Source organism: Eptesicus fuscus, chromosome 9 (genome assembly GCF_027574615.1).
Source record: "Eptesicus fuscus isolate TK198812 chromosome 9, DD_ASM_mEF_20220401, whole genome shotgun sequence".
Lineage (NCBI taxonomy): Eukaryota > Metazoa > Chordata > Mammalia > Chiroptera > Vespertilionidae > Eptesicus > Eptesicus fuscus.
The window spans coordinates 15,848,799-15,862,550 of record NC_072481.1 but is presented as its reverse complement, the minus strand read 5'-3'; the positions used below and the strand labels follow the sequence as shown (position 1 = coordinate 15,862,550).

The following is a 13,752-nucleotide window of genomic DNA, read 5'->3' as shown; positions in this document are numbered from 1 at the left end:
TCCACCAAGGAATTCCAGTTTCGAGAGAAGTTCCTCCCACTGAATTCCCTTGATATCCCACCGAGAAAGCCAGGGATACTAAGGACCTTGGCTGGGGTCAGAGGTAGGTCAGAGGCTGACAGAGCAGGTCAGGTCTCCTCTACAACCTGGATGGAGAGGAGTGTGTCCCTACTCCACATCCAGGAGCTGGAGGTGACACTGGGCTAAGGAGAGGAAAAGAATGTTCACCTCAGGGCCTTCCTCCTAGCTGACGACCGGCACCTCTCCCCTCTGGCTATGCCATCTCACCACCCTGGTCTCCAGGAGCCCACCCTGCCCTTCATGCAAGGTATGTGCCCCATCCAGGGAAAGGCCGGTCTCTGTTTTTCACTTTGTCTCCCCTGAGATGGGACAGGAAAGCAAACCTTTGGTCTCTAAAGGACTGGGACAGATGAGCACGAGTAGAAGCCCTCGTGAGGCACGGATTAGCAATCCTCATCCTGGTGGACAGGAGCTTCACGCACAGCCCCGGCCAGTGGGCTAGTGACCAAGAGCGCTCACCCCTGTCTGACAGTTTTTCATCCCAGTCCCCCTGCGGAGCCAATTCCTGACGCTAATATGGAAGTCAAGCACAGATGTGGATTCACTTTAGAGAAATTGACTTTATTTGGTTGAAGTGTCTCTTGTGTAAAGGGAGGAAGGCCTGTACAGACCGGTTTGGGGAGGGAGAAGTGCCAAAGGACTGAGGGAGGCCCCCACCGGTCAGAGGACGGACTGGAGTTTCTTTCAGCCTTGTCTCCCATTCTTTTGTTGCCAAGGTGGGAGAGGGTGGCACTGAGATCTCATTACATTACCCCACTCCAGGGGAGAAGGGAGCAGAAATGGTGGCCGCTCAGGCAGAAAGGGGTCAGCTGGGATAAAGCCATGGACCACTTCTACTTCCAGTCTTGCACAGAACACAAGGACGCTCTGTCCTAGACATGCCTGAGGCCAGAGGTGGAGGTGGTCCTCAGGGCCAGAGGTCAGGAACTAGATGCTGGACAGGGTCAGAGGTTGCTCTCTGGGGTCAGGTGGCAAAGATGGGAGTGTTCCTCAGGGTCAGAGGACAGGGGGCGGGCAGAATGTTCTCTGGAGCCAGAGGTCTGGACTTGGGAGCTGCTCTCAGCCTGCACTACGCCCCAGGCCCCCAGGCCCTCTGAGTAGAGCTCCTGGTTCTGCTCTTTCCACCGTCGGAACTTCTCTCCCGTCAGCTCAGGGTCTCCCAGCACTTCTTCCAGGGCCTGCAGCTCCTGCAGCTTTGCCTGTAAGGAGAGTCCCTTAGGGGCCATGATCGCCCAGGGAGGGCGGCAGAGCCTGAGCCCAGAGCTAATTTTGGAGTCTAGTGCCTAGAACATAGCACGGGCCCAGTCTAGCCCTGGTTCTCAAATCAGGAACCTAGAACTTGGCCAACTCCACAACTGAGCCCAGAGCTGTGGGCCAGCAACCAGAGCCAAAAGCGTAGAGCCCAGCCCCCTGCCATGCCCAGTGTCCCCAGCTGACCTTGAGTGTGCTCTGTAGTGCCCGCACACGGTGCACTCGCTCATTGAGCTGGGGGTCTCGGTTGCGCCGCATGAAAGAGCTCCGCCATTGTTCATGAGTGAGGGGCTGTGGCTGGCCCAGGAGGGACACGCCACCCTGCCTCAGCCCCCGCACCATTCCTTCCAGTGTCCCCTCACTGCTGTCTGTCGGGCGGGGGGGGGGGGAAAGCAGGATGAGGATGTGCCTGTCCCAGGCCCAGCTCTCCACCTCAGCGCCCACCCCCCGCACAGCACCTGTTGGAAGGCCAAAGGAGGTCCGTGGGCTGCCCTGCATGGGGGTGGCTGCAGGTGATGTGTCTCCACGGGGGGGACTCCCAGCTTGGCCCAGGCTGGGCTGTGGGCACCGTGGAAGGAGAGAAAGGTGTCAGTCTGAGCTCTGTGCCCTGCTACTCACCCCTCACCAGTCTCCTACTCACCGAGGCTGAGCGGGACCCAGCCTCATCGTCAAGGTCTTCTACTTCTGTTTCACTGTAGCAGTCTGGGGTGAACAGGAGCAGGTGGGGAACACACTAAGCTTCACACGGTTTTGGGGGGCCAGGAAGGGGGTGAGGGCATTTGAGTTCTTAGCCTCCATCCCAGGAAAGGCAGAAGCTCAGGTGAGACACAGTGAGACCCACCCCTGTGAGCACCCACCTTCCTCTCGGGGTAGGGCGGCCTGGCCTGGAGACTGGTACTTGGAAATGCAGGTAATGAGATGGCGCACCCACCTGCGGAGGGGCAAATGGGTCTGAGGGAATTTCCATGTACTGCATGCCAAGGGCCTTTCCCCTATACGATCGTCTAATCCCGTGTTCGGCAAACTGTGGCTCTCGAGCCACATGCGGCTCTTTGGCCCCTTGAGTGTGGCTCTTCCACAAAATACCACGGCCTGGGCGAGTCTATTTTGAAGAAGTGGCGTTAGAAGAAGTTAAAATTTAAAAAATTTGGCTCTCAAAAGAAACTTCAATCGTTGTACTGTTGATATTTGGCTCTGCTGACCACTGGTCTAATCTAATCTTCAGAGCAACTCTGAGAGGTAGGAACTCTTATTAGTCCATTTTATAGCTAATGAAACTGAGGCTTAGGAAAGTGAGTGCCTTGATCAACCACTATCAGAGAGCGGAGATTTGAATCCAGGCTCCCAAGCACTCACATGGAAGCCTGGGAGTGGAGAGGGTGGCACTCACATGCTCAGATCCGTCAGGGTATCGGCAGCGAAGATGAAGGGTTTGTACACGTCATGGGTGAGCTGGAACACACTGCCAGGGAGCAGAGGGCCTTCCCTCAGCCTGGGTGTGCCCATCTAGAACCCGGAGAGGCCGCACCGCAATCCCAGCTCCCTGCCGCCTCCACCCCACCCCGACCGTCACCCTGGATCTCCCTTTCTCTTCCCACCACCCAGCCCGTCACACCCAGGACTTAACTATTTTTTCTTCTGATCATGCCCACTTTCCAGACTGTAGTTGGAGACGTTGATGAGGCCCTCAGCCTTCTCATCCTGGGGGGATCACAGTGAGGTCAGCATGAAGCCCTCACACTCTCGAGGTCATCAGGTTCCTGAGGCCACATCCCACGGGGGCATCTGCTGGGCTCTCTAACCACAAACCTCTCAGTGTCAGGAGCTCAGGGCAGAAATTTAGGGGGGTGGAGAGGGTGTGACCAAGGAGTGCCTTTGAGCCAGGAAAGGGGAGCCAAGGAGATCCAGAGAAACAGCCTCAAAGAGGAGGCTGCGCCATTGTTCCGTCAATAGGCACAGACGAAGCCGCCTCGTACCACCGAGCCCTGCAGAGGCTGCTCTCCCTCTGGCCTGCTTGCTCCTTTCCGCCTGACTGGCCCTCAGGTGCTGATTTCCCAGGGAGCCTGCGCCGCGCCTCAGGCTGGACTGGCCACCTCTGTGGGCTCCCCACCCCGCCCCCCATTCCCTGGGCTTTTCCTTTGTCACAGCGTGTGTTCCCTGCACTGTCCTTGAGCGTGTATTCACCCTCCCCCTTCCCCCCAAGTCTGGAGTAGCAAGAACTCCCCAGTGTCCAAGTCTCCCCAGTGTCCTCGGTGCCCAGCCCAGAGCTGAGTAACAGTGGGCACCTGCATGTCTGCTGAGGAATAAACAATCGAATGAATGGCCTATCACTAGGATGGACAGAACAACAGAAGAGGAAGGAAAGTGCTTTTACACACATAGCAGCTCATTCCTCTTTGAAGCGTGTCCCCATTTTAGAGACAGGAACACTGGGGCTCAGGAGGATTTGTGGCCCACCTGTGACCACAGTGGGAGTAGATGGTGGGGAGCAGGGACAAGAACTGTGGCCCTGAGGGGACTCATCTGCTTACGCAGGTGTGTCGGGTCTCACCTGGGGCTGGCGGTACCAGTAGAGCTTGTGTCTCTTGAGCACAAACCAGCAGCGGCGCCAGCGAGGGCTCATGAAGCCCCCGGGCACCTTGCGCAGCAGGAGCCAGCCGTCGCAGTCTGGCTGGCCCAGCTCCCGGCAGGACACCCGCCGGCGGCTCAGCCGCGTCGCCACGCCTGCAGCAGCACAGCACGGGCATCAGTGAGGGGCTGGCAAGGCAACATGGACCCCCAAATCTGCTCCCTTGTCCACCAGGAGAGCACCCCCTGATATTTCTGAACCCATACTCTGTGCTTGGAATGAATCACCTGTCAGCTCTGAGGAATGACTCTCCGCATTGTGGAGGCGAGGAAATTAAAGAACGGAGGATAGGCTGTTAGCTCAGTCTCAGAGCGCACGCGAGGCCCAGGCTGGGAGCACGGGTCTGTCTGATCCAAGAGACAGAGCTCTTTCCCGAAGGGGCTGAGTGTAAAGTGTGGGAGGGTGGGGGGTAGTGGGGGTTCCTGCCCAGCACTATAAAGACTTCTTAGAGCTGTTCGTGTCAGGGGACCCCCACATGTTGGGTGCATCTCCTACCTTTCGATTTCTTCCGATCGAGGACAGGACTCTGAAAGGACCACAGGGGGTTAGAGAAGGGTCTGGATTTGAACCACACCCCTCCTTGCTGAGCCCCTCAGCTTACCTTGTCTGCTAGGGGTTCACGAGTCTCTGCTCCCCCTGTTGGGAGTGTGGCTGGGGGTGCAGGGGTAATGGGCAGGGGCTCAGGGTCAAGAGAGGCAGAGTCTGTCAGGGAAGGAGAAGAGAAGGAGAAGAGAGGGGAGTCCATGAGCCCAGTCCAGGCCGGGCAGTAGGGTGGGGGCATCAGGGTCCAGGGGTCAGAGCCAGGCACCCCACATGTCTTTCCTAGGGCATCACCACATTGTGGGACTTTGAAACTACCTGTTGAGGCAGGGCTGGACCCAGGACTTGGGTGTGAAGTCAGGCTGAAGGGAAAGATGTCTTCAGATGTGGCCCTGGGGGGAGGAGAGCAAGGGGAGATGAGAGGAGAGCAAGGGGAGATGGGATGAGCCCATGGCTCCCCCACTGGACGCACCCAGGGCAGAGCCTGTTACCTGGGAGACAGTGGGCCCAGAGCCAGCGATGGGACCCTCGGCTGTGGGGAGCCCAGGGCCTGCGGAGGGGACTGGGGAACAACAGAAGCAGGTGATTCACTGGCAACAGGAATCTGAAAGCGGCTGAGGGCGGGTCAGGGGACAGGTACCTGTGGAGGCGTCTCCGGCACCGGAACCTTCTTCAGCACTAAGCTGACCTTGGCTGGTTCCCGAAACAGCTCCCTCACCACGTTCTTATGGGGCCAGCCCACCTGGGGGACGGGACAGGGTCAGCTGGGCAGGAGGCTCTAAAACAACCCAACAGCCCCCTCCCTTGGAGCACTCTCTCAGCCTCCTGGTTCTCCTCCTTCTCCTGATCCTCCTCCTCCTCCTCTCCTCCCTTCTCCTCCCCCTCCTCTTCTAGGAAGCCTCCATGAGCCCCTTCAGCTTGGCTCTGCTGAGGCCGCTCTGGCTTGTGTGAGCTGACTCACCTGATGTAAGGCAACTCCCACAACCCTGGTCTCGGCAAGAGTCCCTGCCTGACCCACAGCCCTGGGTTCTACCCGGTCACCCCTTCGCTCCCACTATGTCGCTCTTGTTCTCACTCACCACCACCTGCTCGTTGACCTGGACAATCTCATCTCCAGGCAGGATCTGCAGCCGCAAGTTGGGAGGGACCTGGTGTGGGAGGTGAGGCTCAGAGGGTGCACCCTTCTGGGGCCTGAAGCTGGCTTGGTTGGCTGGTAAAAGGGTCTTAGTGGGTAGGCGGCTGAAAAGACTGTGGGGTTCTCACCTGGGTGCCCACTTGGGACACGAAGTGCAGGCAGTTGCTGGTGGTGTGGATTTCCAGGCCCTGTGAAAGCAGAGGCTGGAGTCACCGAGGGTGTGGGGGCAGCAGGGCCAGCGGGCGGGACCCCCGCTAGGCAACAAAATCCTTGGGTGGGCAGAACTGGGGAAAGAGCTGGCCCCAGCTGGCACCGCCCAACTTGCTGTGTGACTTCGGGCTTGTCACTCCTCTGTGGGTCTCTGCCTCTCCCTTGAATGAGGATCAGAGGGAAGTTGGGGCGGCTGACTCCTCAGGTATGACATTCTCAGCAACTCTCCTAAGGGATAAGCAGGGATGGGCAGGACAGGGGCAGCGCTGGGGCTCTGGCTTTCCCAACGGGAGAGGTTAAAGCAGAAAAGTTCATGTCCTCTTCCCTAACCTTCCAGGTCTGTACCTCAGGGCTAGAATGTGTCACCTGAGGATTGGGGAAGGTGCTGAATACTGTGGGACCCCAGGAAAGTCCTCTAGGCATTTTTCTTTTTTTGGTCCTCTGGGCCTTTAACTTCTGCACAAAAAAGGCCTTCTAGCCATAACAGCACAGGAATCTGTGGGATCCTGGGACCATGTTTTAGGGCCCAGGCCAGGCTGCCAAGAGGTGAGAAGGGAGCCCTGGCCGGGAGCTCAGTTGGTTGGAGCGCTGTTCCGATATGCCGAGGTTGTGGGTTCAATCCCCGGTCAGGGCACATACAGAAAGCAAACAATAAATGCATATAATAAGTAGAACAACAAATCAGTGTTTCTCTCTCTCTCTTAAAAAACACACCGATAGCCCTAACCGGTTTGGCTCAGTGGATAGAGCATCGGCCTGCGGACTGAAGGGTCCCAGGTTCAATCCCGGTCAAGGGCATGTACCTTGGTTGAGGGCACGTCCCCAATAAGGGAGTGTGCAGGAGGCAGCTGATCGATGTTTCTCTCTCATCGATGTTTCTAACTCTCTATCCCTCTCCCTTCCTCTCTGTAAAAAATCAATAAAATATATTTTTTTAAAAAACACACCGATAAATAAAATTGAAAAAGAAAAGGTGAGAGGTCAGAGGTCAGAGCTCACCAGAGGATCATCCAGCTGCACGTGTTCCAGCACGGCCCTCTGCTCCAGAAGCTCCTGGGGGCTGCAGCTCAGAATGCTGTGGCAGATCCCGGTCACGTGGCTGCACTGGGATGGGGAGCACAATGCCCAGACTGAGCCCCACCCACCGCACCCTATCCCCATTACCCCGCACCCCCCCGCCCCAAACACACACACACTTACGATCCGCAGGACTTGGCTCTCCCTCTCCGCTGCTGGGCAGTCCTGGAAGCAGTGAGAGCAGGGGCCTTCCCTGAGGAGGGGCACTGCCTTCTCCAAGGGCAGGGTGGGTTCCCAGCAGTCCCTCCCTGCCTCCACTCCCCGGCCCCCTTTCCAGAACTACGCAGAGCTCCATCCCCAAGGTCTCCCCCTGACACCAGGCCCCCAGAAGTCTCCACCTATGCTCTCTCCTCTCCCCCCTCCTGAGGGTCAAACTCCTGGGGGTTCCCTGGCCATCTAGGAGACTCCCTAGCCCCATTGCCGCCTACCCAGTGGCTGGGCACCTCTCTTCCTGCCCTTACACCCGATCTTGTGCTGACTCACAGGTTATAAAAAGCTCTTGCCTGACCTGTCTCTACAGCCTGGGCCAAACCTGGCCCCTGGTTCTCCTACCTCCTGCAAGGCCAGGCCCAGCTTCCGGCACAACTCCCCGATCTCCTGGCAGGCCGAGAAGTCATTCAAGTGGGTGAAGAGGTACCTGGCAGGGGGAAGGATGGAACAGTGGTTAGCAAACTGTGCTTAACAGTCAAGTCACAGAACCACTCAGAGCCGACTACTCATCTGAGACGGGATAATACCTACTCTGATGGGCTCAGCACTGCACCTAATACAGTCAGGCTCTGTTTAGGCACTGGGGAGTCAGAAGTTAAATACATAATTCCATCAATAATGATTTAACGGCAACTGCTGTGAAGTGCAGGGAGCTCTGGGAATATATACCAGGGAAGGCTTCCCTGAGGAGGTGACACTTACGTTGGGACCTGTGGGACAAGCAGCAACCAGTGGAGGGGAGGAGCTCTCTATGCAGAGTTGTTGATGACCGCTGTCATTACAAGCTGGGCGGGGTGGGGTGGGTAGGAACCCAGGCGACCCAGTGCCCCCAAGCAGACCAACTAGCCTCTTTGCCCTGCACCACCATATCTGGGCAAGAGCCAAGCTCTGTTTTTCTTTCCTGGGCACCGAGGAGGCCAAGGATGAGAAGGGTCCCCCCATCAGTCACCCCAACCCCGTACGTTAGGAGGAGCCTGAGGTACCTGTTGAGCCAGAAGAGGAGGGCACGGGCCTCACGCACCAGCTCCACAGCCGCACTGAGGACATCAGCCGGGGGCTCGGCACAGCCCCCCAGGCGGCCTTGGACTAAGCTCTGGAAGACATGGGTCCCCTCCAGCAGCCTCTCTGTCAGGCTCTGCAGGTTCTCTGTCTGTAGCCCAGAACTCTGTGCCAGAGAGGGAGCTGGTCACCCCCCTGGCAGTGACCAGCCCATCAGACATCCCCAGGCGGGTGGAAGCTGCAGCCAGTGTGGCCACCATTCACTCACCAGGGCCCGGAGCTGTTCCACCCCTTCCAGGATGAGCTCCTGGTGGCCCAGAGGGCGCACGGTCAGAGCCTCAAGGCTACGGGGGCAGAGCTGCAGCAGGTACTTGCCAGGCAGCTCCCAGTCCTCAAAGCAGTAATCCTGCAGGGAGTCATCGAGGCCTGGAGGGACAGCAGGGGTCAGCATGGGGGAGCCAGGGGGTGGCATGGCCTTTCTGGCCACTTCTTCACTCCCATAAAGCCCCTTTCCCTCCCATCTGTTCCTAATAACAACCCTGAGACCTAGGCTGTGTTCTGCCCATTTCACAGATGAGGCTACTGAGTTGAGAAGTAGGATTGTTTCCCCAGACCAGCGATTGGCAAACTGCGGCTCGAGAGCCACATGCGGCTCGTGAGCCGCAGTTTGCCGCTCTGTTGACTAGTGAATTTGCCGACCACTGCCCCAGACCAGCAGCAGCCTCACTAGAGAGCTAGTTAGAAATGCAAATTTTTGGCTCTATCCTGCACCTGCTAAATAACTCAGTGGTAGGGCCCAGCAGTTCTGGTTCTAACAAATCCTCCAGTTGTTCTGATGCTTGCTTGTCTACTAAATGGGGAGTAAGAACATGGATGGAGGTTTGGAATCAGGAAGGCCTGAATGTCAGCGCTTGAGCAAGTAACTTAATTGCTCTGTGCCTCAGTTTCCTCACCTGTAAATGGTGACAATAAAAGCATCTACCTTCTAATCATGTGTAAATGACATGATACATGTCAAACACTTGGCCCATTTCCTGGCTTGTGGGAGACCATCAGTAACAGCACTTACCGCCAGAGTTTTTACCACGGTCTACAAGGCCCGGGATGATCGGCTGCCCCGTGCCTCTCCAGTCTCATCACTTGACACAGCCCCTCAAACTCAGCACTTCAGATGCAGAGCACTAACTCCCTGGACTGTGCTTCTGTCCCAGGGTCCTTGCAGGTGCTACTACTCCTGCCTGGACTGCACTTCCAGCTCCTCCCCTCCCTTTTTCATGCAACTCCCTGCAGGAAGTGCTCCACAACGCTCCAGGTTGGGGCGGGGCCTCTTCTGCTCCCACTGCTTCCTGTGCCTCCAGAAACACCTGCAACTGAGCATCAGCCTCTCCCACTTGATCAAGAGCTCTTCAAGCACGGGGCCTGAAATAACCGTGCATCTCTAATTCCAGCCCTTGCCTGGCACAAATAAGAAGACTATCTATTGAATGCTTACTATGAGCTGGGCAAAATCTTAAGGGCTGTAAACACATTCAGGACGTGAAGGCGATCTGGCTGCGACCTCTGTCACCCCACTGATCCCCAGGGTAGGCTCAGCTGATCTGGCCGACTAGCAGGTGTCCCCTCCCTCCCTCCCTCCCTCACCACTCCATGTGCGTCCCTCCCAAAGCTGCATGCTCAGTTGAAGAGGACGACCTTCCCCAATAGAAGAGAGGCCCATTCTTCGATCAAGGGTTAAAATTAATTAATTAATTAACTAACTAATTAATTAATTAATTACAAATAAACATATTCAGAATTTGATCCTCACCGAATCTAGAATGCAGAGACTACTGTTATTCCCATTTTGCAGGTGGGAAAACGGATACAAACAGAGGTTAACAGTTTGCTCACCCTTTGAAGGAATTCCTCCCATTCAAGCAAGCCAGGTTCCTTCCCCGGAGAACCTGTGTGTGATCAGCAGCTCTCCCTCGTTCCCTGTGTGACATTAAGAGCACTGGACAGGAGTTCATGGGAACTCCTGGGAAGGAACCTGGCTTGCTTGAATGGGAGGAATGCCTTCAAAGAGTGAGCAAACTGTTACTCCATAGCTATGGGCCCTTGAGCAAATTCCCATGTACAATGAATGTGCTGTGCTGCCTCCCACACTGAGCTACATACACATCCCAGGCACTTGTCATGATAGTCTCATTCTGTGCGCTTCATGACACGTGAGTTGCCATTCTCATTTTTATGGAGAGAGTGGAGGGGCTGCGCCTGAAACCCAGTCTGGGAGTCTGAATTCAACCCTGAATCCTGCTGTGATAGGGTTAGTCACCCTGAGCCTGACCCTAGTGTACTCACGCTGCCCCTCTCGGAGAAACTCACCTGCCCTGACTCACCTGCCCCTCCCACCTGCATGTCAGAGGTCTCCACTTCTCTGAGTCTGTGGGCCGTCTGGGACTTTCCCATCCATTTGGGCTCACTGAGCCTGTGGGGTATCTCCCTTAGAGACCCCTGGGCACAAGGGGGTGGGGGGGAGTGGGGGCTGTGCCAAACTTGCATCAGGTTGGGGCTCTGCTTCACACACTGGGATCCTCAGGGTGGAGAGAAGGGAAACAGGGCAGCCTCTATTCCAAAGCCAGAGCAAATCACTTCCTGGCTCAGCGCGTCGGTTTCCGATTCAGAAAAATGGGTTTAATAACAGCCCTCTAGCCCCGGGGCCGAGGGAAGATTAAGGAGATACAGTGGGTGTGGGCCGCGCTGGGGCCCCCGCCTCTGTTTTCATTACCCACCGCCTCTCCATCGCCACCCTGGCAGCCTCTTGGGATGACGGGGCAACGGGAGACCCCTTCTGGCTCCTCGGGCCTCCGGGGCTCATCTCCGCCTCGCAGTTCCAGATACAGGCAGACGCTAACCACCACTGACAGACTAACCACCTGACAGCCTCCGCAGGCCCTTTGCCTTTATTTACCTCTCCCGGTCCCAGTGCCCCTCAAGCCCAACTCTGCCCCGGCCCCACCCACCTCTCAGCCAGGCTGCCACCTTCCCGGGGGTCCAGGTCTCTACGGGCTCCATGGTGGAGTCCATCCGCCCGAAGGGATCAAGGGATCGCGCCCGTTCCGTCCTGCGGGCGCAGGAATTTCCGCTCCCAGAGCCCAGGGGTGGGGAGGGGCTGGGCTGGGCTGGGCCCGGGGCGGAGCCACCAGCATACCTGGGCCCACGTGGTTGGCCAGGTGAGGAGCTGAGACGGCCATTGGTCCACCGCTCGTCTGCCTCCTGCCCGCCCTTCAGGCGTGCCAGGGCTGCTGGGCGGCTTGATGGGGGCGGGGGAGGGGGGGGGGGGAGGGCGGCGGTGCCACTGGTGTGTAACCCATGTGACCTCAGAGTCGGCCTGGGGTCCAGCCCCAAACTGGCTTCAGGAGGGACTGTGACCTTTAGGCTCCTCAAAAAGGGGCTGAAGCCGGGCCGATGTGGCTCAGTGGTGCCCAATCTATGGCAGCTATGTTGCAGGAGTCACTGAAACAGCGTGATTTAACGGTGGGTTAATAACTATCATGATTTAAAATATATTTTTTTATTGATTTTTTAGAAAGAGAGGGAGAAACATCGATGTGAGAATGAAACATTCCAGCCATGTGCCCTGACCAGGAATCAAATTGGCAACCTTTCAGTGTGCATGGAATGACGCCCAACCGAGCCACACCAGCGAAGGCAACTATCACGATTTTGAAATAGTTATGAGCATAAATATTTTGAGATACTTGCAATAACTACAATTCATTATAAAAATATATATGATTTCTATTGGTGACAAAGCCACAGATACTAACATTTTAATCCATATGGAAGGAAATGCCAAATTTTGATTAGATGTTAGTGAAAATAAATATATTTTTTTCTTTCCAAGTTTCTGGGATCCCTGGATTCTGAAGCCCAGGTTAAGAGCCTTCCTCTTAGAACATCTGAAATGTACTAAATGTTTGCAGTTATTATCAGCACAGCCAGCCAGCAGACTCCCAGGACTTTGGAATCAGAACCAGTTGCACTTGCTGTGTGACTGAGCTCAAACTCTACCCATCTCTGAACTTATTTCTTCTTCTCTAAAAGGGGGACACCTAGACCTTAGTGCTGCGAGGGGTCCTTTAAGTATTTTGAAATCTGTAACATGAAGTAGAGCTTTAATTTTACGAGGAGGCCTTCCTAGAGCCTACCCCTTTGATTGTGTCACCTAATTTGAAATCTCTACCAGTGCCCCACAACCCAGCCTTCAAAGCCCATTACTATTTTGCCTGTTAACAAGACCTAAAGTCTGAATTTGGTCCATGTCATCTGTGTGTGTTCGTTGCCATCATTTAATAATTTTTTAAAAATATATTTTTATTGATTTCAGAGAGAAGAGGGAGAGAGAAAGAGATAGAAACATTGATCGGCTGCCTTCTGCAAGCCCCTACTGGGGATTGAGCCTGCAACCCAGGCATGTGCCCTTGACTGGAATCGAACCTGGGACCCTTCAGTCCAGAGGCAGACACTCTATCCACTGAGCCAAACCAGCTAGGGCCATTTAATAATTTCACATACAAATTGAGTTCTCTGGAACTTGGCCAGCTCTGCTGATCTCATCCCATCTTGACATGTGGCATCAAACACAAGTAAAGACCATCAGTTGCTTCCTTCAAAGGGGACTCCTTGGCTCAGTTTCCGCTTCTGAAAATGGGTTCAATAACAGCCCTCTACGCCCATCTCATGAGGTCCCGGCAGGTCTAGCTCCCTCATTTGTGAACCAGTAGGCTTCAGATTTGCAACACGGCCCTCACCTCTCTGACTTTGTCCTTCAACTCATTCTCACATCCTGCACTATGTGTCCCCTCCATGCCGAGTCCTACTTTAATGTTTTGGTTTTTCCCCTCTTCCTTCCTACAATAGTCTCCCTATGGCAGTCTGGGAAAGCCCAATAAACAGACCCATCTCCACCATCCTAATGTCATCAAACACCTCCCCTGAGATAGCGAAAGACATAGAAAGTGAGAAGCCAGCCAGCCTCTGCTCTCCCTGAACTCACAATCCTGTAGGGGAGAAACAGACAAGAACTCACCACTTGTATCCATGTATTCTCCTAGAAGGACTGGGGGCCTAATAACCACAATAGTGTCTATACTCTGTGCCCCTAGCACCTGGCATGAGTAGGCAGCAAGGGGCATAATAAAGGGCAGCTTCATATATATATTTAATTGATTTCAGAGAGGAAGGGAGAGGGAGAGAGAGATAGAAACATCAATGATGAGAATCATTGATCAGCTGCCTCCTGGGGATCAAGCCCGAAACCTGGGCATGTGCCCTTGACCACAATCGAACCTGGGACCCTTCAGTCCGCAGGCCGACGCTCTATCCACTGAGCCAAATCGGCTAGGGCAGCAACTTCTATTTTGAAGTGAGTTTGAGTTTAACAAAAGTCCATTGTACACATTTGCTGTAAAAATGTCAAAGGTCATTACATAACAATAGCTCATTAAGTAAAAGGAGAACCTTTTCCCCAGCATATCCTTAGCCCATTACACAGTGGGGGCCACTGTTACATTTGCTGGGTGTTCTTCCATTATCTATATATGCAGATAATCAATCTGTACACTATTCTGTAAATAAG

The 13,752-nt window shown here is 55.1% G+C and overlaps 1 protein-coding gene and 1 long non-coding RNA gene across 2 annotated transcripts; one reads left to right on the top strand and one right to left on the bottom strand.

Moving 5' to 3' along the window:
* Window positions 1-31: 31 nt before the first annotated feature.
* Window positions 32-621, top strand: LOC114233913 (uncharacterized). Its single transcript, XR_008556928.1, has 2 exons — window positions 32-328; window positions 420-621. It is a non-coding gene; the product is annotated as an uncharacterized LOC114233913 (long non-coding RNA).
* CNKSR1 (connector enhancer of kinase suppressor of Ras 1) lies at window positions 622-11,247 on the bottom strand. Its single transcript, XM_054720698.1, has 21 exons — window positions 11,135-11,247; window positions 8,401-8,558; window positions 8,117-8,298; window positions 7,476-7,560; window positions 7,047-7,088; window positions 6,846-6,950; window positions 5,765-5,824; window positions 5,581-5,649; window positions 5,142-5,243; window positions 4,993-5,063; window positions 4,820-4,893; window positions 4,563-4,663; window positions 4,457-4,487; window positions 3,884-4,056; window positions 2,960-3,033; window positions 2,723-2,794; window positions 2,190-2,263; window positions 1,973-2,034; window positions 1,791-1,890; window positions 1,519-1,700; window positions 622-1,280 (listed from the first exon to the last, which is right to left on the bottom strand). The coding sequence occupies exons 1-21, from the start codon at window positions 11,196-11,198 to the stop codon at window positions 1,026-1,028; spliced, it is 2,136 nt and encodes a 711-aa protein (XP_054576673.1). The 5' UTR covers window positions 11,199-11,247; the 3' UTR covers window positions 622-1,025.
* Between the last annotated feature and the right edge of the window lie 2,505 nt (window positions 11,248-13,752).

Coding starts and splice junctions, on each gene's coding strand:
- CNKSR1 (XM_054720698.1), bottom strand. CDS start 11,198: ATGGACTCCACCATGGAGCCCGTAGAGACCTGGACCCCCGGGAAGGTG. Junction 8,559..11,134: donor GGTGGCAGCCTGGCTGAGAG/GTGGGTGGGGCC, acceptor CTGTCCCTCCAG/GCCTCGATGACTCCCTGCAG. Junction 3,034..3,883: donor ACTGGTACCGCCAGCCCCAG/GTGAGACCCGAC, acceptor TGATCCCCCCAG/GATGAGAAGGCTGAGGGCCT.